The following is a 23,480-nucleotide window of genomic DNA, read 5'->3' as shown; positions in this document are numbered from 1 at the left end:
ATAATTGTGCCAACATTTTGTTAAATCCCATCATCAGACGTGAATATTTCTTGACAAGAAAGTCAAACTAAGATAACAAAATCCGAAACCATTCTAGTTACAATGATCAATGACTGGATAAACAATTGTAAAGACGTTACACTGGCATCAAAATTCAATATGTGCTGAATTAATCTAGTATTCGATTCCTCCAACAGCTCGAACTCTGTGAATAACTACGTTTCTGGTATTATGTAAAGTACTGACATTTTGTGTGGGAAGTTAAGATCTTCCCCATTTGCCATTGCCGAAATCTATTTCTGGAATTTATGGACCAATTATTCTCGTCAGTTTCATTCACTATGGCGATGCTCAGCGTAACAGGTACATTTTTATATATGGCAATACATCTAAAGAGTATTTGTTCAATATGGACATTTATATGGATGGACATTTATTTTTTTTAACAATTAACCACAATGCTGAGGACTTGACAAATTCAAATGTTAACATTTATAATTTTGTAAACTTTTATTCATTTGTAAATGGTTTGATTCAATATAAAAATGACAGCTTTCAGTGCATTCATATTTACAGATACTTATTTCTCCTATAGTATATAAGTATACATACATTGTACATGTACTGTCTTACAGCATGAACATAAACAGCACAAAATAACTTTGTTGGCACACCATTATTCTTTGTCGGCACTTCATTTTCAAAGCATTTTTATTTTTAATATCTTTAAATAATGACCTGTTTTATATACAGTGAGGTCTAAAAGTACTTGGACAGTGACAAGTGTTGTTGTTCTGGCTCTGTGCAGACTGACCGCTTTAATTTGAGGGTATTTTCATCCATATCTGGTGAACCGTTTCGAAATTACAGGTCTTTTTGTACATACCCCCTCATTTTAGGGAACCAAAGTATTTGGTTTGTGGTGGTAAATAGACAGCTACGAAGAATATAGATGAAAACTCTTGGTAAATAGTGTGGTCTACAGTTTAACATGAGATACGCTACCTCAGGTGAGCAAAACCTTGAGACTTCCTAAGATTTCTACAAACTTGTTTTGGCTGTGTTTGTGATTATTTTGTGCCCAACAGAAATTAATGGTAAATATTGTATTGTGTAATTTTGTAATAACTTTTATTGGAAATAAGAATAGAATATGTTTCTGAACACCTCTACAATAACGTGGCTGCTACCATGATTACAGATAATCCTGAATTAATCCCCCCAACAATGCTATCATTCCTTGTTATTGGTAATGTCTTGGGGGTATGATCTTTGTGCCGCTGTAAGTTTGTAGAGTCACTAGCTTGATGTAGTCATTGTGCGCTAGGAATAGGGGGACCAAGTAGTAAACGTTTGACTACTTTAATACACATATTTAAGTGAATTGTCCAAATAGTTTTGGTTCCCTAAAATGGGGGTGGGGGGGGGGGGGGGCTTTGCACAAAAAGTGCGGTAATTTCGATAATGGTTCACTCGATATGAATGAAAATACCATCAAATTAAAGCTGACAGTCTGCACTTTGTATTGTTTCAAATCCAAAGTGCTTGAGTGCAGAGCCAAAACAACAACAAATGTGTCACTGTCCAAATACTTTTTTTTTATCATTCGTTTTTATACTCAACAGATCGGTGTAGTCAGAATATATGTTACAGTCAGTGTATGGTTTAAAGAATATTCACTATCAGTAAGTTGTGGGGAGGGAAGTTGGAGCAGTTACACAACACCAAAATGTCCCTTTCTTCTCCTTCTCACCTAGTGCTCACCATCTTGTGGCTTGGGCAATCAGCCAGGGTGGTTTGGACTCAGGGTAAGCATGCTCTCTCTTGCATATTTCCAAATGTGTTTGTTAAACTGGTTGTTTCTCTCCATACACAGTTATAAGTAAATGAATAAGGCACATTATGTATTAAGGGTTAAATGTATAGTTAGTAGAGTATCACTAAAGAACATGAAGCTCTTTAGGGAGTATGCGAGCACAGATGTTCGCTTTGCCTAGCAGAGGTCTGCCCCTTAAGCCAGGGGAGGCGAAGTTCTACGAATCTTAATCAGAGACGGAAGAAGAAGCGAGACACCCCACTCAGCTTTTTTTCTGTTTTGTTTCTGGTTGAATAAAAGTCAATATACTAAGTAGACCAGACCCAACTGTTATTGCATAGACTGGTTGGTTGTATAGCAACAAAACCGACGGGTGTGCAACTATGGGGGAAACTATTGCACAATGAGCACTTGTTGTCTCTCATATATATTGTTACAGTTGTTGGTTAGCTAGCTAGTGAATTATAGCCATATTAGCATTGACATGAAATAAGTCAAAACAATTCATGGTATCATGAACAAGACAAAACTAGATGAAACGAGACACCTACGATTCCCCACATGGCAGCTTCTTGTCAATGTTGCTAGCTATCTGACCATTCAGAATCATAACAATGCACGGCTTCCAGCTCTATCGACGCGCGTGCATAATTTTCACCGAATCCCATCTATTGGTGTCTATGGGAGACACACCCAATTAAGTTCACACAACTTTATTCACCATAAGCGCAAGTGTAAAGCAGTACAGTGAAATGTTTAACTTTTAACCTTTCCAACAATGCAATGATAATAATATTATAAATAAAATTGATTGTAGACAGCTTGTGTCAATTAAATAACATTTCCTAGGATTTTGTATTTGCAGCAAACCTAGTGGATAATGATGGAAATACCGAAGAAAAAAAATAAAAATAAAAAAAATATATATATATACACTGCTCAAAACAATAAAGGGAACACTAAAATAACACATCCTAGATCTGAATGAATGAAATAATCTTATTAAATACTTTTTTCTTTACATAGTTGAATGTACTGACAACAAAATCACACAAAAATAATCAATGGAAATCCAATTTATCAACCCATGGAGGTCTGGATTTGGAGTCACACTCAAAATTAAAGTGGAAAACCACACTACAGGCTGATCCAACTTTGATGTAATGTCCTTAAAACAAGTCAAAATGAGGCTCAGTAGTGTGTGTGGCCTCCACGTGCCTGTATGACCTCCCTACAACGCCTGGGCATGCTCCTGATGAGGTGGCGGATGGTCTCCTGAGGGATCTCCTCCCAGACCTGGACTAAAGCATCCGCCAACTCCTGGACAGTCTGTGGTGCAACGTGGCATTGGTGGATGGAGCGAGACATGATGTCCCAGATGTGCTCAATTGGATTCAGGTCTGGGGAACGGGCGGGCCAGTCCATAGCATCAATGCCTTCCTCTTGCAGGAACTGCTGACACACTCCAGCCACATGAGGTCTAGCATTGTCTTGCATTAGGAGGAACCCAGGGCCAACCGCACCAGCATATGGTCTCACAAGGGGTCTGAGGATCTCATCTCGGTACCTAATGGCAGTCAGGCTACCTCTGGCGAGCACATGGAGGGCTGTGCGGCCCCCCAAAGAAATGCCACCCCACACCATGACTGACCCACCGCCAAACCGGTCATGCTGGAGGATGTTGCAGGCAGCAGAACGTTCTCCACGGCGTCTCCAGACTCTGTCACGTCTGTTATGTGCTCAGTGTGAACCTGCTTTCATCTGTGAAGAGCACAGGGCGCCAGTGGCGAATTTGCCAATCTTGGTGTTCTCTGGCAAATGCCAAACATCCTGCACGGTGTTGGGCTGTAAGCACAACCCCCACCTGTGGACGTCGAGCCCTCATACCACCCTCATGGAGTCTGTTTCTGACCGTTTGAGCAGACACATGCTGGAGGTCATTTTGCAGGGCTCCTTGCACAAAGGCGGAGGTAGCGGTCCTGCTGCTGGGTTGTTGCCCTCCTACGGCCTCCTCCACGTCTCCTGATGTACTGGCCTGTCTCCTGGTAGCGCCTCCATGCTCTGGACACTACGCTGACAGACACAGCAAACCTTCTTGCCACAGCTCGCAATGATGTGCCATCCTGGATGAGCTGCACTACCTGAGCCACTTGTGTGGGTTGTAGACTCCGTCTCATGCTACCACTAGAGTGAAAGCACCGCCAGCATTCAAAAGTGACCAAAACATCAGCCAGGAAGCATAGGAACTGAGAAGTGGTCTGTGGTCACCACCTGCAGAACCAGTCCTTTATTGGGGGTGTCTTGCTGATTGCCTATCATTTCCACCTGTTGTCTATTCCATTTGCACAACAGCATGTGAAATCTATTGTCAATCAGTGTTGCTTCCTAAGTGGACAGTTTGATTTCACAGAAGTGTGATTGACTTGGAGTTACATTGTGTTGTTTAAGTGTTCCCTTTATTTTTTTGAGCAGTGTATATATTAATAAACAACTGGGGTGTAGTCATTACTCAGATTCAGGTAGGTCCCTTCCTGTTTGCTGAACCTTTCCAATAGAAACGCTAGTTTCAGTTGGAAAATGTAACGTTTTGCAACTGTTCGGAGTAATGATTACACCCCTGGCTATAACTATAACACAGGAAAACAGCTTGTAACAGTTTCCCTTAAGAATGTTGTATACTTTGCATTGTATCAGAATATCCTTCTGTAAAGCAACATCCTCTTCACAAGTCAAGTGTTGTGATTAACTGGAGATCTGTAGTGTGGTCACCTATGTAGCAAGCATCAGTGTAAAGGGGTGTTTTCCTGGTTGCATAAAGGTTTTGCAAGGCTGGATCCATCTAACACTATGAAATGTGAAAATTGTGCAACCGAGTACATTTGCATGGCACTGGGTAACCCATAGGCAATACGATGTATTGAAAAACAAGGTGTGTGTGTGTGTGTGTGTGTGGTGGTGTGTGTGTGTGTGTGTGTGTGTGTGTGTGTGTGTGTGTGTGTGTGTGTGTGTGTGTGTGGTGTGTGTGTGTGATAGGCAGTTGTTAGGACTTTAATTGGGGAGGATGGGATCTTAGTAATGGCTGGAACAGAATAAATGGAATCGAACACGTCAAACACATGGTTTCCATGTGTTTGATACCATTGCATTCACTGCATTCTGGCCATTATTATGAGCCACCCATCAGCAGCCTCCTGTGGTGTGTGTGTTGCTGTACCTTTGTAGTGATTTCACACTTTTCTCACTCTTCCACAGGCCGTCTTCCAGCCCCCTCGCTCTCTTTCTACCGCCCCCGTTTTGGCCGCAACATCCAACTTTTCTCAGACGTGGAGCTGATCTGCACACTTCCGACAAATGTTAGATTGCCAATAACTGTCTTTTTTGGCTGGGACAACCAATCCCTCTCTGCAATACATTCCCTCACTATACAAAACAGAGATGATGTCAGGTTCACCACGAAAGCCATTGCAGCCAATGAGGGGATCTACGTATGCTGGTACAATGCCAGCAATACTGGAGACGTGTCGAGAACAAGCAATCCAGCCAACCTGACCATCTGTAAGTGTGTCATAATGTCTAACTCTCTCATTACAGATCGTCATGAGGGCATACAAATGTAATGTTTAACGGATGCCTCTCTTCACTTAAAAAAATTGAAATAAACTTCCAGTAAAGAGAGACACAACTTCCTCTCAGATTATGGCTGAACTATGCCTCTTTTAGTCTCCCCAAGAGACAAACGCTAGGTGTTGAACTAAGGTTGCTACAGTATTTTAGTTTCAGGATTAGTTGTGCATTATTTGTTTGCTCGCCTCACAGTCGTCAGTTGAATGGTGTTTCCTCCAACACATTAGTGCAGATGGCTTCCGTGTTAAGCGGGCTGGTATTAAGAAGCGCGGTTTGGGGTGTCATGTTTCGGAGGACGCATGACTCGACCTTCGCCTCCCGAGCCCATTGGGGAGTTGCAGCGATGAGACAAGATCGAAATTGGGGAGAAAAAGGGGGTAAAATGGAATCAGTAAAACCTTACAGGCCTTACAGATAATTATTATGTCATCAGCGATTAGATAATCTCAAATCAAATTGCATTTGTCATGTGCCGAAAAGAACATAACAACATTACTGTGAAATGCTTACTTACAAGCCCATTTCCAAAAATGCAGTTCAAGAAATAGAGTTAAGAAAATATTTACTAAATAAACTAAAGGAAAAATGTAATAAAAAGTAACACAATAAAATAACAAAAACGAGGCTATATACAGAGGGTACAGGTTAGGCGAGGTAATTTGCAGGTAGGAGTAAAGTGAGTATACATAGACAATAAACAGCTAGTAGCAGCAGTGTAAAATCATCTCTAACCAATCTAAGACAATGACGAATTTTCAAACTGCCGCTTTACCCACGTGTGTTCTGGCTTTGGCCCAACCCATCGGTCTCTGGACCAATCAGACGGCCCTGAATGTGTTTGCATTCGGGGAAGAGTCGGGGTGTACTCAGATCCAGAATCATCGCGGAGAAGAAACTAATGCTGTGTGCGTGGCGTAGCATTTGGCTGGAGAAAGGAGTCTGGGTAGCCAGGCAAAAAATGACTTGTTTGCAATGAAAAAAGAGTGGAATAAAACTAGCAGGCCAGCTGATCTGATGACATTACGGTGTCAAGCTTGATACAAGACAGCAGAAATGGTCATTGCCTGTATTCAATCAAGTAACATCCGATCAGGAACAACAAAATCGAGATATAAAAGAGATAAACGGAAGAATATGACATTTTACAACTGAATTTTTTGTTGTTGATTAGACTGGAAATGTAGCCTACAATATCATTTAATTCAAAATACAACACTAACACAATTTTGTTTCAAATGTGTAGCCTATAGTTCAGGAATATTTCCTTTTCCCCTCTTGATAAGAAATAACTGTCTTTTATTAGGACAAGTAAAATAATTAATGGATTACATAAATTGAAATGTAAGATTTAATCCTACACTATGATTTCTTCAATACATAAAATGTGTAGGATACGGCTCATTGGCATTCAGTTGTAGGCCTATGGAATGATTGTAGTAGATGCGTCGCCCTAAGTCCGCTCAAATATCAAGATTAAAATGGTACGATGATAATACCTAGCAGAGGGCAAAATCGTCTTGAAAAATGTTGGTTGCAATCAGGACTAAAAGACAGAGGAAGAGGTGAAGCGAGAGAGTTTACGCTGCCCAAAAGCTGTACATGTTAAGCAGATCATTCATTATTAAGCTAGTGAGGAGTTTTTGTATGGGGGACAATGAGAGAATGTCGAATTTAGTCAAGACGAAAATGAATTGCTATTTTGATATGTGAGGCTTATTTGATCTAGTAGAAGTTTCGTAATGTTACGAGTGTAATGATATACACTCACTGGTCAGTTTATTAGGAACAAACATTCAGTACTGGATCGGACCCCCCTTTGCCTCCAGAACAGCCTGAATTTTTTGGGGCATCCTACAAGGTGTTGGGAAATGTTCCACAGGGATGTTGTTCCATGCTAACATAATGGCATCACGCAGTTGCTGCAGATTGGACGGCAATACATTCATGCTACAAACATCCCATTCTGTCTCATCTCAAAGAGGCTCTATTGGGTTGAGGTCTGGGGACTGCGCAGGCCACTCAAGTAAACAGAACTTTTTCCACTCCTCAATTGTCCAGTGTTGGTGATCGTGTGCCCACTGGAGCCCCTTCTTTTTTATAGCTGATAGGAGTGGAACTCGGTGTGGTCGTCTGCTGCAATAGCCCATCAACGTCAAAGATCGACGGGTTGTGTGTTCCGAGATGCCGAGATGCAGCCTGCTTTATATAGCAAGCCACGGCCACGTGACTCACTTTCTATAGGAGAGATCCATTATCGTGAACGGGGTGGTGTGCGTAATAAACTGGTCGGTGAGTGTGATGCACGTGACATCCCGGGAACTTTGAGAAAAAGCACTTTATATCGGAGTTCGATGCGGTCTATGCATATTCATGAAGCTAGCATATTATCTCACTCTCCATTGAATACAGGCGGTTGACGTCAACATCTATTAAATATTCAAAAAATTATTAAAATAACGAGAAGTATCCACCAATCCAAAGAGAGGTATAGGCGAGGGCTTGACAGCCCGCCGTTCCACTCTGTGGACAACAAACCCTATTGTTAGGACAGAGACAAGCTTCTCGACATTATATCCAGTGTCTCTGATGCAAGATAACAAGACATCCATGTTAAGGCTGTCACGCCCTGATCTGTTTCACCTGTCTTTATGCTTGTCTCCACCCCCCTCCAGGTGTCGCCCATCTTCCCCTGTGTAATAATACCTGTGTTTTCTGTCTGTCTGTCTGTTGCCAGTTCATCTTGTTTGTTCAAGCCTACCAGCATTTTGTCTCAGCGCCTGGTTGTCCCTAGTCACGCTTTTCTTGTCCTCCTGGTTTTTGACCTTTGCCAGTCCTGACCCTGTTCCCGCCCGCCTGACCACTGCCTGCCTCTGAGCCTTCCTGCCGTTCTGTACCTTTCTGGATTACTGACCTCTGCCTGACCTGACCCTGAACCTGCCTGCCGTCTTGTACCTTGGCCTCTGCTCTAGATTACTGACCTCCGCCTGCCTTGACCTGTCGTTTGCCTGCCCCTGTGGTTACAATAAACATTGTTACTTCACACAGTCTGCACTTGGGTCTTACCTTGATCCCTGATAAAGGCGCTTACAGGCGGGCCGCGGTAACTTGTGAAGGTCTCATAGACTTAATGGGGGTAGGAAGGCAGGCAGCCAAACGCAAGTAGTTTTGCAAGCGGCGCAGTTCATGGTGCTCGCATCCGTGAGACCGCTGGTCTCTACACACGTTAGGCAGATTTTCTTACGGTTCAATTGCCATTTACCGCTGCCCATCTGCAAGCGCCTTTATGGGGCGTTAAATTGGTGGCTGATAATGGGTTGCAATTGAGATCAGCTGTGCGGGTGATTTTACCTTGTATTGATGGTTTAACGAGAGATCAGCTGTCAATCAAGTGGCCATCACGAGTTGTCACAATAAGGCTTGAATCGATCGCTAAGTCATTATGATTACTGAAATCTACAAAGGAACAAATAGCCAAGAGATAAAGACTTAAAGAGAACTGTCCATCAATACATTTATGACATTTACTGTCTTATCTCTCTGACTCTTATATCTTTCCATCTGTCTTCGACACTCGAATAGCCTCTCTTCCAGGGCCAATTTTGGTGGTGCCCGCCTTCATACCCATCGGAGGAAACTACACCATCAGCTGCCAAACTACCACCCGCTTCCCCAACAGAACCCTGGCCCTTTACTACAGACAGCTGCCTGTTACTGTGGGAAACGAGATCTTTAAGTTTAAGGGGTCAGCGGCCCTTCTTGACAACCACGATTCCATTACACTGAGCAGGTGGCTAGTGGACAGCACAGAAACATTCGAGTTTGTCTGCAGACTGGAGATTGTGGACTTCAACCAGCATATTTACCTCTCTCCTCCCTCCAGTCCCCACCCAGCTATTGCAGGTCGGTGTATGAGCTCAGGAAGAGTTAATAGTCAATAGGCCTACAGCAATAATGCTGTGTTGTCCTGTAATGTAATGTGTTGGCAGTCTGAAGGCACTGACCAGCGTCCAGTAAAAAGCATGAGCTGACGCACAACCAAAAACTGTTTCTAGAGGTGCTAACTAAGGGAGAGTAAACTTTATAAAAAAATACGAAAGAAAGTCGACACCTGTATATTCTCCCAGCAATTTAATAACGAAGGAAAGTCACACAGTCATATACTGTATGCTCACAACAATTTACTGGGTAAACAAACATTTCGGCTCTCAGTGCCCTCTTCCAGAAGGCACTGCCTGCTGAAACGTCGGTTTACCCAGTCAATTTTATGTGAGCATTCAGTATATGACTGTGTGACTTTCCTTCTTTATTTGTTATACTGTATATGACCAGATTCAAATTACTAACTAAAAAGTCAACTGTTGAATATGTAATATGTCCTCTGACCCTCCACCCCGCTTCTCACAGAGGAGGCCCCTATCCGTCTTGTGCCCCAGTATCAGGGCTCCAAGTGTCTGGGACAACTGGAGGTGCAGGTCAGAGGCAGCTGGGGCCCTGTGTGCCAACAGATAGAAAGCTGGAACCCAGCAATGGGTAGCGTGGTTTGTCGAGAGCTGGGCTGTGGGACACTATCTTCCGTCTCGACGAAGCAAGACTACAACCATAAGGTTGACTTCTCCATCGGTTCCATATTGTGCAGAGGAAGCGAGGGACGACTCAGGGAGTGTCAGATTGATGCGGTGCAGCCCCTTTGTAACTCAAGGAAGGGGCTGAAAATAGTTTGCTCAGGTGGGAGAGAGTGCATTCTTCATTAAGTTATGTTGGTTGGTGTTAATTCTGTACAACTCTTTAACAGGTTGTTGGTTGTTAAATTGCCGTCAGTGCAGGGTTTTCCCCAATCCTGGTCCTGGGGACCCAAAGGTCTGCACATGTTTGTTTATAGCCCACCACTAATTTAGCGGATTAAACTTAAAAACTGCTCATCAATCTTTTGATAAGTTGAATCAGGTGTTTTATTGTTGGTTTTGAAAAATAAATTCACCCCTTTGTGTCCCCAGGTTTGGGAAACACTCTGTAAAGGCATTACCTAATGTTTTGTGATACTTTTTTGACCAGATACTTGTATTTTGAAGATTTGTTAATTTTGATATTTTGTATGGATTCTTTTTTTTTGTCTGTATTATTTTTCTAATCCTCTCCCTCTGCCTGTAGATGCTTTGCCAACTACTAAGATCTCAGTCACAGGCTACAGAGAGGTATCGAGAGTCGACATCAGTGATGAGCACTCGTTGGAATTGTCCTGCATGTTCAATGCCCCTTGGTTTGGTACGGAAAAGGTAATACTGTAGCTCCTTATAATACTAAGCCTAGTAACTACGCTAACAGTGAAACTGAGAAAAATGGCTTTAAAGTTTTTTTTTGCAAGCCAGCCAAATATGTTGTAGGTAGATAAGTGATAATGCAGTGATGTATCATCTTATTATTGAAGTAATTCTTATGCACATCAACCATGCCCACTGATCTGACCTATGAACCCTAAAATGCTGTTACTGCACTCTGCCAATTTATGACCTTAAAACTTCTTCAGGATCACACCCTTTTTTCAATTTTTGCCTAAAATGACATACCCAAATCTAACTGCCTGTAACTCAGGCCCTGAAGCAAGGATATGCATATTCTTGGAACCATTTTAAAGGAAATACTTTGAAGTTTGTGGAAATGTGAACGGAATGTAGGAGACTATAACACAATAGATCTGGTAAAAGATGATACAAAGAAAAAAACTAACTTTTTTTGTACCATCATCTTTGAAATGCAAGAGAAAGGCCATCATGTATTATTCCAGCCCAGCTGCAATTTAGATTTTGGCCACTAGATGACATCATTGTATGCGCAAAGTTTTAGACTGATCCAATGAACCATTGCATCTCTGTTAAAAAAAATTGTATCAAGACTGCCCAAATCTGCCTAATTGGTTTATTAATAACTTTTCATGTTCAAAATTGTGCACCCTCCTCAAACAATAGCATGGTATTGCGACAGGTAGCCTAGTGGTTAGAGCGTTGGACTAGTAACCAAAAGGTTGCAAGATTGAATCCCTGAGCTGACAAGGTAAAAATCTGTCATTCTGCCCCTGAACAAGGCAGTTAACCCACTGTCATTGAAAATAAGAATTTGTTCTTAACTGACTTGACTAGTTAAAACCTCTTAAAGCGCTCATCCCGCATGCGGGATCAACATCCAGCGAAAAATCATATCGCCATATTCATAACCGAACCATAACAAAATGTTATATATTTTTTTTTCAAACATAGGACTATTTTATACCGTTTTATAGATACACCTCTCCTGAATCGAACCACGTTGTCCGATTTCAAAAAGGCTTTACAGCAAAAGCAAAACATTAGATTATGTTAGAGGAGTACATCGTCAAACTAGCCACATAGCCATTTTCCGACCAACCACATGCGTCACAAATAACCAAAACACAGCTAAATGCAGCACTAACCTTTGACAATCTTCATCAGATGACACTCCTAGGACATCATGTTACACAATACATGCATTCTTTTGTTCGATACAGTTCATATTTATATATAAAAACAGCCTTTTACATCGGCGCGTGACGTTGAGAAACTATTTTCCCTCAAATGCATCCGGTGAATCAGCGCTACAATTTACTAAATTACTATTCGAAAACATTTTTAAAATGTAATATTGTCATTCAAAGAATTATAGATTAGCATCTCGTGAATGCACCCGCATTGCCAGATTTAAAAATAACTTTACTGGGAAATCACACTTTGCAATAAAAGGGGATGCTAATGCTCAGAAAAATAGGCTAGGCGACAGGTTAGCGCCATCTTGGAACAATCTAATATCAAATCTACTCTTGTATACATACTATTGTAAATATTCCCTTACCTTTGATTATCTTCATCAGAAGGCACTTCCAGGAATCCCAGGTCCACAACAAATGTAGTTTTGTTCGAAAAAGTTAATAATTTATGTCCCAATAGCTTCTTCTTGTTAGCGCGTTCCGAAGGCTACTCATAATGTAGGAAGCGCGCGGGACTTGTCCTCACGAATGTGCAAAAAATATATATTTAAGTTCGTTCAAACATGTCAAACGTTGTATAACATAAATCTTTAGGGCCTTTTTCAACCAGAGCTTCAATAATATTCAAGGGGGACGATTGCATTGTCTTTCTAAACGTTTCGAAAGGGGAGGGTAGCCAGGGGCAACCGCATCATAATGGTAATGGCCCTCCCCCTGTGACCAAGATCCACAGCCTCTCTTTCGGTCAGTTTGTACCGGAGAAGACTCAAACCACTTTGTAAAGACTGGGGACATCCAGTGGAAGCCTTAGGAAGTGCTCAATGAATCCTAACTCACGGTTTGTTTTGTAGGCAAAGTGCTGAAGGTGAGTCCGCAAATCAGATTTCCACTTCCTGATAGGATCTGTCTCGGGGTTTTGACTGCCATATGAGTTCTGTTATACTCACAGACACCATTCAAACAGTTTTAGAAACTTTAGGGTGTTTTCTATCCACATCTACTAATTATATGCATATCCTAGCTTCTGAGTTTGAGTAGGAGGCCGTTTAAAATGGGCACGTATTTTTTTCAAAATTCGCTGTAGCACCCCCTGTCCTTGGCGTGCGTTAAGAGGTAAAAGATAAAGAAAAAGATAAAATAAAATAAAACATATTATTTTACTGTAATAGCTACTGTAAATTGGACAGTGCAGTTAGATTAGCAAGAATGTAAGCTTTCTGCCAATATCAGATATGTCTATGTCCTATGAAATGTTCTTGTTACTTACAACCTCAAGCTAATCGCATTAGCCTATGTTAGCTCAACGTCCCGCAGAGGACCCACCGATAAACAACTATATGGGTAATGCAAAGGCAAAGTGCAGTATCTACAATCTAACTGTGTTTTTCTGTTTGATGGAAACCATTTGAGAGGTCTAACTTTACTGAACAAAAATATAAACACAACATGCAACAATTTCAACGATTTTACTGAGTTACCGTTCATATAAAGAAATTGGTCAATTGAAATGAATTCATTAGGCCCTGATGTATGGATTTCACATGACTGGGAATGCAGATATTCATATGTTGGTCACAAATACCTTGAGAAATAGGCAGTGGCGTCAGTATCTGGTGTATCTGGTGTGACCAGTAACCAGTCAGTATCTGGTTGTGACCACCATTTATCTCAAGCTGCGCGACACATCTCCTTCTCATAGAGTTGATCAGGCTGTTGATTATGGCCTGTGGAATGTTGTCCCACTCATCTTAAATGGTTGTGCAACATTTTCTGGACATTGGCGGGAACTGGAACATGCTGTCGTACAAGTCGATCCAGACCATTCCGTACATGCTCAATGGGTGACAAGTCTGGCGAGTATGCAGGCCATGAATTATCTGGGACATTTTCAGCTTCCAGGAATTGTGTACAGATCCTTGCGACTTGGGGAGGTGCATTATCATGCTGAAACATGAGGTGATGGCGGAAATAGGCCTCAGGATCTCATCACGGTATCTCTGTGCATTCAAATTGCTATCGATAAACTGCAATTGTGTTTGTTGTCCATAGCTTATGCCAGCTTATACCATAACCCCACCGCAACCATGGGGCACTCTGTTCACAACTTTGACATCAGCAAACAGCTCACCCACACAACTCCATACATGTGGTCTGCGGTTGTGAGGCCGGTTGGACGTACTGCCAAATTCTCTAAAATGACATAAGGAGGCTTATGGTAGAGAACATTACATTCTCTGACAACAGCTCTGGTGGAAATTCCTGCAGTTAGCATGCCAATTGCACGCTCCGTCAACTTGAATACATCTGTGGCGTTGTGTGACTGCACATCAGAGAGTGGCATTTTATTGTCCCAGCATGAGGTGCACCTATTTAATGATCATGTTTAATCAACTTCTTGATGGGCCACACCTGTCAGGTGGATGGAGTATCTTGGCAAAAAAAAACATGTTCACTAACAGGGATGGTAACACATTTATGCACATTTCGGGGATATTTTATTTCAGCTCATGAAACATGGGACCAACACTTTACATGTTGCATGTATATGTTTGTTCAGTGTACATTCCAACTGTATTTAATGGTTTTATGTAGTGATCTTTTCATGTTTTGAATGTTGAATTGTAGTAAGCCTCAACCATTTTTTTGTCAAAAGGTACGGACTATTTTCATCATGCAGAGTAATTATACCTCAAACATATTTTGGACTTTGTGCAATATCTACAATCTAAATGTGTGTATCCAAATTTCTTGTTGTTTTTCTGTTTGACTTTGTATGGTCATTTATTTGACTTAGGGGTCATAAGTCAAATCAGTTGTCATGATTCATATGCATAAAAATCCCTTTATAATAAGATAATACATCAGTGCATTATTACTTATCTACACCATATTGGCTGGACAGCAAATAAACGTTATAGCCATTTCTCTCAGCTTCACTGTTTGCACAGTTACTGCACTTTGCCTGTGTATGGCAGAGTTGGTAAATGCAGTCAAAACATAATGGAACAAAGCCAAAGTGCAGTAACTTCTGTTACTACTGTTTGCCTTGGTTTTTACTTGGATTTTGCAGTTACTGCACATTTCACACTCCATGTTCTCTGAAACTGAACGTAATTGAACCAGGACACTTTGTCACACGATAAAACATATACTATAAAGCCTGATTTCAGTCTTAACTACATTTTGCCCAAAAGTGTAGTTACTGCATTTTGCCTTTCTAGGGCAGAATACTGGTGGTATGCGAGTACTGTATAATGTCAACAACAACTCAATTTGTGATGTTTCTTCACGTCATTTTACTCAGCTTTTCATGGACTTGACGAGGGTCTCCATAGATTCGTACATTAACATAATCGACAATGTGCAAATCGCCACAGGAGAAAAGATGAGGACCATGCTTCATGCCCCTGTCTTATCAGGAGAGTATGCCTGTAGAATTAGAGGGTCTGAACAGACTGTTTCCTCAGTGAGGATCTTCGTGAGCAGTGAGTACCTATGTTTTCTCGCTTAACTAAAAGCAACTCCATCTCTTGTATAGGTATTCACAGTATGTCTACCTCTCCCCTACTCCGTACTGTAACCGATTGGTACAGTGCAATCTGCTTGCATAATGACTGCCTGAATTATCTTACACTCCATACCCAATGCTTACATTTTACAGTAACTCTTGTGTTCTCTGTTCACTTTCAACAGAATGGTACAAACCAAATGTTGGACTCATCATCACGGCTCTCCTCACAGCCGTATCTGGAGCAGCCATATTAGTGTATATGTGTGTCTATCGTGTCCAGAAGGGGGAGACAGCAAATGCTGTCACTTCTCAAGGGGTGTCCACAGCTGACCCAGAGGCCTCACCAGGAATGGAGAGTGTCTAGAAACATGCAGGAAGCCAACCCCTGAAAATCTCCATACAATCCCTATGCAGTAAACTTTTTGTGTATTTACAATTAAATAAAATGTATGGACCTGTCTGAAACGTCACCCTAAACCCTATATTGTGCCCTACTTTCTACCAGTCATGTGGCTCTGGTGAAGAAGTTGTGCACAATAAAGCACACTGGTTCAATCAATGTTGTTTCCATATCATTTCAATGAAATGATGTTGAACCAACGTGGAATAAACAAGTAATTTACGTCTGTGCCCAGTGGGGAGTAGGGTGACATTTGTAATTTGCCCTATAGGTGATTCCTCACGAAACTAAAACAAAAAAAGACCATGACTAAAATTACTCCACGAATGTATTAATGTCCCAAAGTGGGTTCTCTGCTAGTCTTAATGCTATGGCCCATTTTATACAGAGTAATTGGCTTGGTAGGCAATTTAACCAATCACAGCCCTCCTTGGACATCCTGCAATGCACCAACACAGAGGGTGACCATTTTTTATCAGTTTTCACATTCACTGTGTTGGTGATGCTTACAAATTGGATCATAACTTTAAAAGTAGCAGAGATCCCAATCTGGAACGTTGATATGTCTGTAGAGTATATTATGTTCAACAATAAATAGAATAATTAGCTCAATCAAAAATGTTATATTTTCAATATGCACGTTTATATTTTTCAATATTTATACATTTATGTTAGAAATGTGTTATTGAAATCAAATACTACTCATATTACAGAGCAAGGGGAGAAGCTTCACACCAACAATTGCTTTATAGCACCTACAGATGGAACATGGAGTCTTAAAGGAGGCCTGGGTTAGGCCAAAATGTCATAGAATATTCTAACTTCAATTAATTATTTCCCCAATTATGTTTTGTGTCAAATATATGTCAACAATCTTTCCTTCAAAGATCCATCTATGGATTAAATGTTGTGAAAATCTGAAAATCATGGTCTTTTTTTGTTCTAGTAACATGAGGAATCAATATTACAGTATGTCTGTGATTATGCTTCTTTATTGCAATCTAATAAGACTGTCTTGAGGAGGACAGGAAGTCATAAATAGTTCAATCAAACTCAATTGTTGTATATGAAATGAATGTGAAATCAAACAGTGGGTCTAATCTTTGGATGTTGTCTTTAATTATGTGTTTGATGTGTCCCTTCATTTTTTTTTACTGTATTATTGACTGTATGTTTGTTTTACTCCATGTGTAACTCTGTGTTGTTGTGTGTCGAACTGCTTTGATTTATCTTGGCCAGGTCGCAATTGTAAATGAGGACTTGTTCTCAACTTGCCTACCTGGTTAAATAAAGGTGAAATAAATAAGACAATGACCGATAACTAACTGGGTTTTGAGTGCTTGTTGTATTCAGCAAATGATTAGTATTTTATTCATATGAATAATCATTTATCAGTTTAATGGGGTTTAATACTCTGAAAATCCAAAATGCTCAACATTGTAGTTTCATTTGATCAAAGGAGGTGCTAGATGGTGCCAGAGATGCATGTGAAGCACAGACAATTCAGAAAAAAGGCAACAATTTGTTTTTTAAATGTAAAAGAGACAACAGGCAGTGATTATAGATCTCAGATTCATTTAATTAGTTATTTTTGGTGTTAAAAGGTCAATTGTCACAAATTATGTAGGTTGTTGAGAAAACTTTTACAAATAAATCTAATCGCGACATCGTTTCTTTCCAATGGTCATAAAAAGCAAATACCAAGCACAGAAGAAAACTATTTACAGGAAACCTCTCTAAAATGTAAACCTCTGACAACAATGTATTTTCTTTAGAGTTTTGCGAGTGAAGATTGACTACAGGCGCTTCTGTATGGCTACTTCAGTACACTATGAAAGAGACAGGTCATGTGTTAGTAACAAGGCCTATTTTTGTTTACGAGAACACATGATGTAATCGCTTTCATATCATTCATAAATCACCTTAAAGAAATATGAGGGTATTCCCACAAGGGTGGGAGTGTTTTCTCCGTTCAGCTGCCAAATCAGCAAGTGTCCATAGTTGATTGATTATGTCCATGGCACTGCCGCCTATGAGTGTGACACTAGAACAGTATGCCCACACTAGAACAATATGCCCAACAACCACTGATGCATTTAGATGCAACATACAAGCTGACAAAGATACAAGGAGGATCCCGAGCAAGCTTTCTTTATAGCTGGTTTAAACTTTTCCCTCAAGAGTTTTCTCTTTTTTTTTGTCTTTTTTTTTCTATTCCTATTCGTCAGTGCAGAAAGATAGGAACGTAGGCTTTGTAAGGACCTGGTACATTCTGGGTTATCTGTTAATTATGATGAAGAGTACATGTGAATGAGGGGAGAACAGCTATTGATCCTGGATGAACACATTGATACATTCATTGTTTTCCAGTGAATCACTGTCAAGGCAGTATAATTCAATTTCCCTATTCTTATTTCTCAGTCCTGGGAGGGATTGAAAAAGAAACGTAAATACATGTCATCAATCTCATTGCAAATCATCAGGTTCGCTAGACGTTCCCCCATCACTTTTAACTCAACAGGGATATTGCTGTGTCTAAGAGTACTGCGTACCGCCGTGGATTGGTACAGAGTTGAAGGTCTCTAGAAACGTCTGCTGGAGCTGGTGGATGTCACGGACTTGGTGATGGTGGCACCTCCGCCGCTGCCAAAGCTGCTGCCGCCGCCAAAGCCGCTACCGCCGCCAAAGCCGCCTCCGCCGTAGCTTCCGCTGCCGCCGCCATAGCCGAATCCACCTGAGCTTCCGCTGGAGTAGTCTGGGTACAGAGAGATAGAGTGGGATCAGTTTAATCTGCTGTAATGCTAGAGGATATTTCGGTTTCAATGATGCATGGCAAAATCCATGTGTACTCCTCAGCATAACGTAAAATGTTCTGAACAAGGTGACACAATTAGAAATGAAATCAAGTGGTACTTACTGCCGCCAGAGGTCTGCTGCACATGGATTGTTGCAGACGCACCACCGGAGGATATTCTGTAAATAGATAAGTCCAATGTTATTGAAGTTTGGATGGAATGTTGATCAAATATGCTAACTGTCATTCATAACATGCTAAGCTAAGAGGCTAATGTCTCAACTATCCAGCTTTATCTCACCTGCTTTCCTCTCCTTCCAGCAGCTTCCTGTAGGTGGCAATTTCAATGTCCAGGGCCAGCTTGACGTTCATCAGCTCTTGGTACTCACGCACCTGGCGGGCCATGTCCTGCTTGGCTCTCTGGAGGGCATCCTCCAAGTCCTTGATGCGGAGCTTGGCGTCCTTCACCGCCATCTCACCGCGCTCCTCTGCCTCAGCGATCTGAGCCTCAAGGTTGGCCCGCTGTGGTAAAAGAGAATGGTGCATTAGCATTAACCTCGGCTCTTAGCAATGCTCATTAGCATTAGCCTGTATCCACTGTAGAAGCATGGATTAGCGGCTAATGGTAATACGCTAGTGTAATGAACCATCTTGCTTGGACATCAGCTATTTATTGGCAATTCTCATAAAAGAGGTTCTGAAATTAGATGGCACTCCCACCTGTCCCTTGACGGACTCAATCTCATTCTGGAGACGAGAAATCATGCGGTTTAGCTCAGCGATCTCAGCCTTGGTTGAGCGGAGGTCCTCACCATACTGTCCAGCAGAGCTCTGCATCTCCTCATACTGAGAAAAGTGAGGAAGAAATGTAAGAAAATTCAAATGAGGGAGGTGAAGATCGCGGAAGCGCTCACAGCAATTTTGCTTATTTTGGCCAAAATTGTCCTGGTAAACTCTGTTCATGTTCAAACTCTGCTTACCTTCTGCTTGTACCAGGTCTCGGCCTCAGCTCTGCTGCGGTTGGCGATGTCCTCGTACTGGGCGCGCACTTCAGCGACAATGGAATCCATGTCCAGGTTACGGCTGTTGTCCATCTCCACCACGACAGAGGTGTCCTTGATCTGGCCCTGCAGCTCACGCAGCTCCTGAAGATCCAAGGGAGGATGGAGAGAAGCTTTTAGATTTCAGCCCACATCTGATTCACTGACTATCATGTCGTGTTCAAGCTCTCCAAGATTCAGATATGGAAGGCTTATGTGTTGCATGGTAAATGTGAAAAAGTTAATGAATGGTTCGTACCGCCTCGTAGACGGCCCTGAGGAAGTTGATCTCATCCTGAAGAGCGTCAACCTTGGCCTCCAGCTCCACCTTGTTCATGTAGGCACCATCAACATCCTAGAGAGAGAGAGAGAGAGGAGTTAATGGAATGGAATTGATATTGGTTCTAACTCTGATATGAGTTATGACGAGACATCATGTTATATCGTGCACACCTTCTTCAGCAGGACAAACTCGTTCTCCACTGAGGCGCGTTTGTTGATTTCATCTTCATACCTGGTGACAAAGCAAAGGGCAATATTTCATGCAAAGTCATCACTCTGGGTGGCTTCTTACACTGAGGGTAAACATAAGTTATTGCCTATACTAATTCGGCTACTTTTGAAGCACATCCGACATATCGACACCTACTTGTTCTTGAAGTCCTCAACCAGGCCCTGCATGTTCTTCAGCTCCCCTTCCAGCTTCATCTTCTCGTTGCCCAGACCGTCGAGCTGTCTGCGCAGGTTGGAGATGTAGGCCTCAAACATGGCGTCGATGTTGGAGCGGGTGGTGGTCTGGTCCTGCAGGAGGCTCCACTTGGTCTCCAGCATCTTGTTCTGCTGCTCCAGGAAACGCACCTGCAGGGACAAAAGGGAAATGGTCAGTGAGTGAATGAATAAATGTATGCGTGTTTATTAATGAATGAGGATGGTGATGGATGGCCCATGAATAAGGCTTTATAGCCTCTAAATTCAAATTCAATTGTCAGCCTGAGTAGACTTGGTGATGAAAATAATGAATCGGTTCTGTCGATTTTTAAACGGGAGTAGACCGAATTGGGCTCCAATGGTGTGGCAAAAACATAACCTTGTAGCAGACTTGCAATAAAAGCCACACCAGTACCTGCATAGCTGTGTAAATAGCAGGGTTGGGCTTGAACAGCCAGTCCCTGTCCAAGACATTGTTAATTTAACTGATGATGACATATGGTAATCTACATGTATACACCCAGGCTGAGAAGCCTACATCCTGCTAGGCAAGATGAAACCTGATCCCATCGATAATCTGCCCTGAGATGTGTAGTTCTCATTGTTCACTCTCAAAACAAAAGATAGGCAAGTAAAAGAGAGTTTATCGGCATGCCAAAGCATATCCAAACTTTCTCTGCCTAGGACAGGCTCACTGTGTGTGTATGGCTTTAAATGTTTTACCTATCTCTCATAGTTATGAGTCATCTCCTTTTCGCTCTGTTTCACTGTGAAGGCCACGCATTCATTCCAGCCATAAAAAAACTAGGTGTGGCAGATAAACCACAGAAGACAAAAGCAGCTTTGAAGTCTTTACAGGGGTGTTTACATTGTTCTTTGCCTTGCTTGTGAGAGTTGACTCTCTGCCAATTAAGGGGGTGTATTTTATTCTCTACCTCAAGTAAGGCATATAGGGGGTGTGCAGGTGAAAATACCTAGAGACTGGTGTAAACATGGAGTTCATATTTCATTGGAAAAGACAAAAGTGAAAGTTGATTTATTGTACTGCAACTGCACTCGACATACTCATCTCCCATGACAACGGCGACAGGTATAGACTTTGGACTGTGGGCACTCTGTAGAAAGGTCCACACGACCACACCCCACAGGTATGAGATCGGGTGAGTCATGGGGTAAGAGACGGATCTCCACCCTTGTTTAGATAGCAGCCAAAGAGACCGCTACAGTCACAGGACGGGCTATCAACTCCTGGGTGGAGACCTTTCATCACTTTTGTAAAAGTTAAACACAGGGGCAGTCAGAAACAGCTTTTGGACAGTTTATAAGAGAATCCCAAAGGTCGAAATTCATTGACGGATTCAGCATTAAAGACAAGATTCATAGCTGCTTATCTCTCTCTTTCTTTGAACCAGAGTGTACGATTATTGAGCTCATAAGGGGAGTTGTGACATAAGGGCTTAGTCAACAGAAAAAGAAACATTCCTGCATATTGAGAATCGGCTTTTCTTAGCTATATACAGCCAGGAAATCCTGTTATATTTATTAGGATGTTAATATGTGAGGTGAGAGCAAATGCTTGTATGTGTTGCCTTTCTGGTTTAATCCATTGATTCTGATCATTGCACAGTGTCCCTGTAGTCAATATCAAATAACTATTTGACAGTTTGACATGGAAGCCTGCAAATAGTATAGCTCTACACAAGCAAAGCAGCATAATATCATTCTGATGTAATACAGGCTTTAAGCTCACTTCCTTTAAGAATAAATTCAGTGCATGAGAAAGTCAATGGAAATGTGTACTGGTACTTATCTTGCTCATTACAGAATATACAGTAAAATAGCATGCAATCGATATCGATGTGAATGCTCAGTGTTTGAAGTGCAGGCGAGGTGGAGTCGTATAGGGTTAACAGGAACTGACCTTATCGATGAAGGAAGCAAAGCGGTTGTTGAGGGTCTTGATCTGCTCCTTCTCGTGGGTGCGGACCACCTGGATGTTGGGGTCGATCTCCAGGTTCAGGGGGGCCAGCAGGCTCTGGTTGGTTGTGACAGATGTGATGGGGGCGCTAATGTATCCGCCACCCATACCGCCACCGAATCCAGCACCGAGACCGCCACCGTAGCCACCTGCACTGCTGCTGCTGCTGTAGCTGAAGCCGCCGCCGCTGCCCCCGCCCATGCCCATGCCACCACCGAATCCGGCGCCAGAACGACGGACGGATCCGCTGCTCATCCGGGTGGATCCGGGGGCAATCATAGACTGGCTGGTGAAGCTCCTGCGAATGCTGGTGCCGCCGCCACCGCCCATGCTGCCGCCCATGCCGCCGCCGCCACTGGTGTAGCTTGTCCTGCTGAAGCTCATCGTTGAAACTTTAGAGGAGTGTTGACTCTTCTTTACAAGCCTGGAATTCTCGAAAAAGAGAGAGAGGGGTAGTGAGCGACAAAAGTAGGACAGAGGGCAAGGAGGCTTCAAAAGGAGAGTCAAGTCCCTCAAGTGACGATCTGTCTGGCACCACACCGGTTTTATCCTACTCCAGAGCCAAGGGGAGGAGCATTCACCTGGAACACACCCACTTTTACCTGCACTTCTCTCTCTTTCCCTCCTCCTTCCTCTCCCTTGGTTCCCTTGAGGCTGTGGCTGGCAGGAGTGGCCTGTCCTGTCAGACTGGTAGAAAAGGATTGAGAGGAGATCAGCCCTGACACACCCTGCTTCTGGCCAAAGGGTTGAGAGAGAGAGTTGTGGGGGAGGGGAGGGGGGGGGGGAATGTGAGTAGACAAGGAGGGTGAGTCTTTTAACCTTTGGGATTAATTGCATTTTACGAGAGGTCTCTTCAAGAGAAGAAAAGTGCACTATCCTACAGAGCTACGAGAGTAGTCACAGAGCTACGAGAAAGTGAATGGGGAGAAATGCACTAAAATGTGGTTACTTGGAGATAATCTACTGTTGTGTCACTACAGTACGTCTTCACTATGTATGGCGGACAAGGTTTATGTGTTTACAAAACTTAAATAAACATAGCCTATCGGAAAAGGCAAGCCTACTGTATAGACACAACACACACCCATATGCATACACACACACAGACACACA

The 23,480-nt window shown here is 42.2% G+C and overlaps 2 protein-coding genes across 3 annotated transcripts; one reads left to right on the top strand and one right to left on the bottom strand.

The window, feature by feature from the left end:
- The first annotated feature begins 271 nt into the window (after positions 1–271).
- Positions 272–17,168, top strand: si:dkey-195m11.11 (uncharacterized). Of its 2 annotated transcripts, none has more exons than XM_014132106.3 (8): positions 272–363; positions 1,758–1,808; positions 5,069–5,371; positions 9,020–9,340; positions 9,845–10,165; positions 10,589–10,713; positions 15,241–15,421; positions 15,630–17,168. In XM_014132106.3, the coding sequence occupies exons 1-8, from the start codon at positions 309–311 to the stop codon at positions 15,809–15,811; spliced, it is 1,539 nt and encodes a 512-aa protein (XP_013987581.2). In that variant the 5' UTR covers positions 272–308; the 3' UTR covers positions 15,812–17,168. The 2 variants fall into 2 exon arrangements, with proteins under 2 accessions (XP_013987581.2, XP_045547391.1); XM_045691435.2 differs by lacking the exon at positions 272–363 and adding an exon at positions 883–1,010.
- Positions 17,169–17,405: 237 nt separating this feature from the next.
- Positions 17,406–22,903, bottom strand: LOC106565226 (keratin, type II cytoskeletal 8). The gene is made up of 9 exons (XM_014132105.3): positions 22,311–22,903; positions 20,331–20,539; positions 20,135–20,195; positions 19,941–20,036; positions 19,622–19,786; positions 19,362–19,487; positions 18,943–19,163; positions 18,765–18,820; positions 17,406–18,602 (listed from the first exon to the last, which is right to left on the bottom strand). Exons 1-9 carry the CDS (start codon positions 22,749–22,751, stop codon positions 18,430–18,432), a joined length of 1,548 nt encoding a protein of 515 aa, XP_013987580.1. The 5' UTR covers positions 22,752–22,903; the 3' UTR covers positions 17,406–18,429.
- Positions 22,904–23,480: the final 577 nt, after the last annotated feature.

The sequence above is a fragment of the Salmo salar genome, chromosome 12 (genome assembly GCF_965601325.2).
Source record: "Salmo salar chromosome 12, fSalSal1, whole genome shotgun sequence".
NCBI lineage: Eukaryota > Metazoa > Chordata > Actinopteri > Salmoniformes > Salmonidae > Salmo > Salmo salar.
This window is presented reverse-complemented; position numbering and strand designations above follow the sequence as displayed.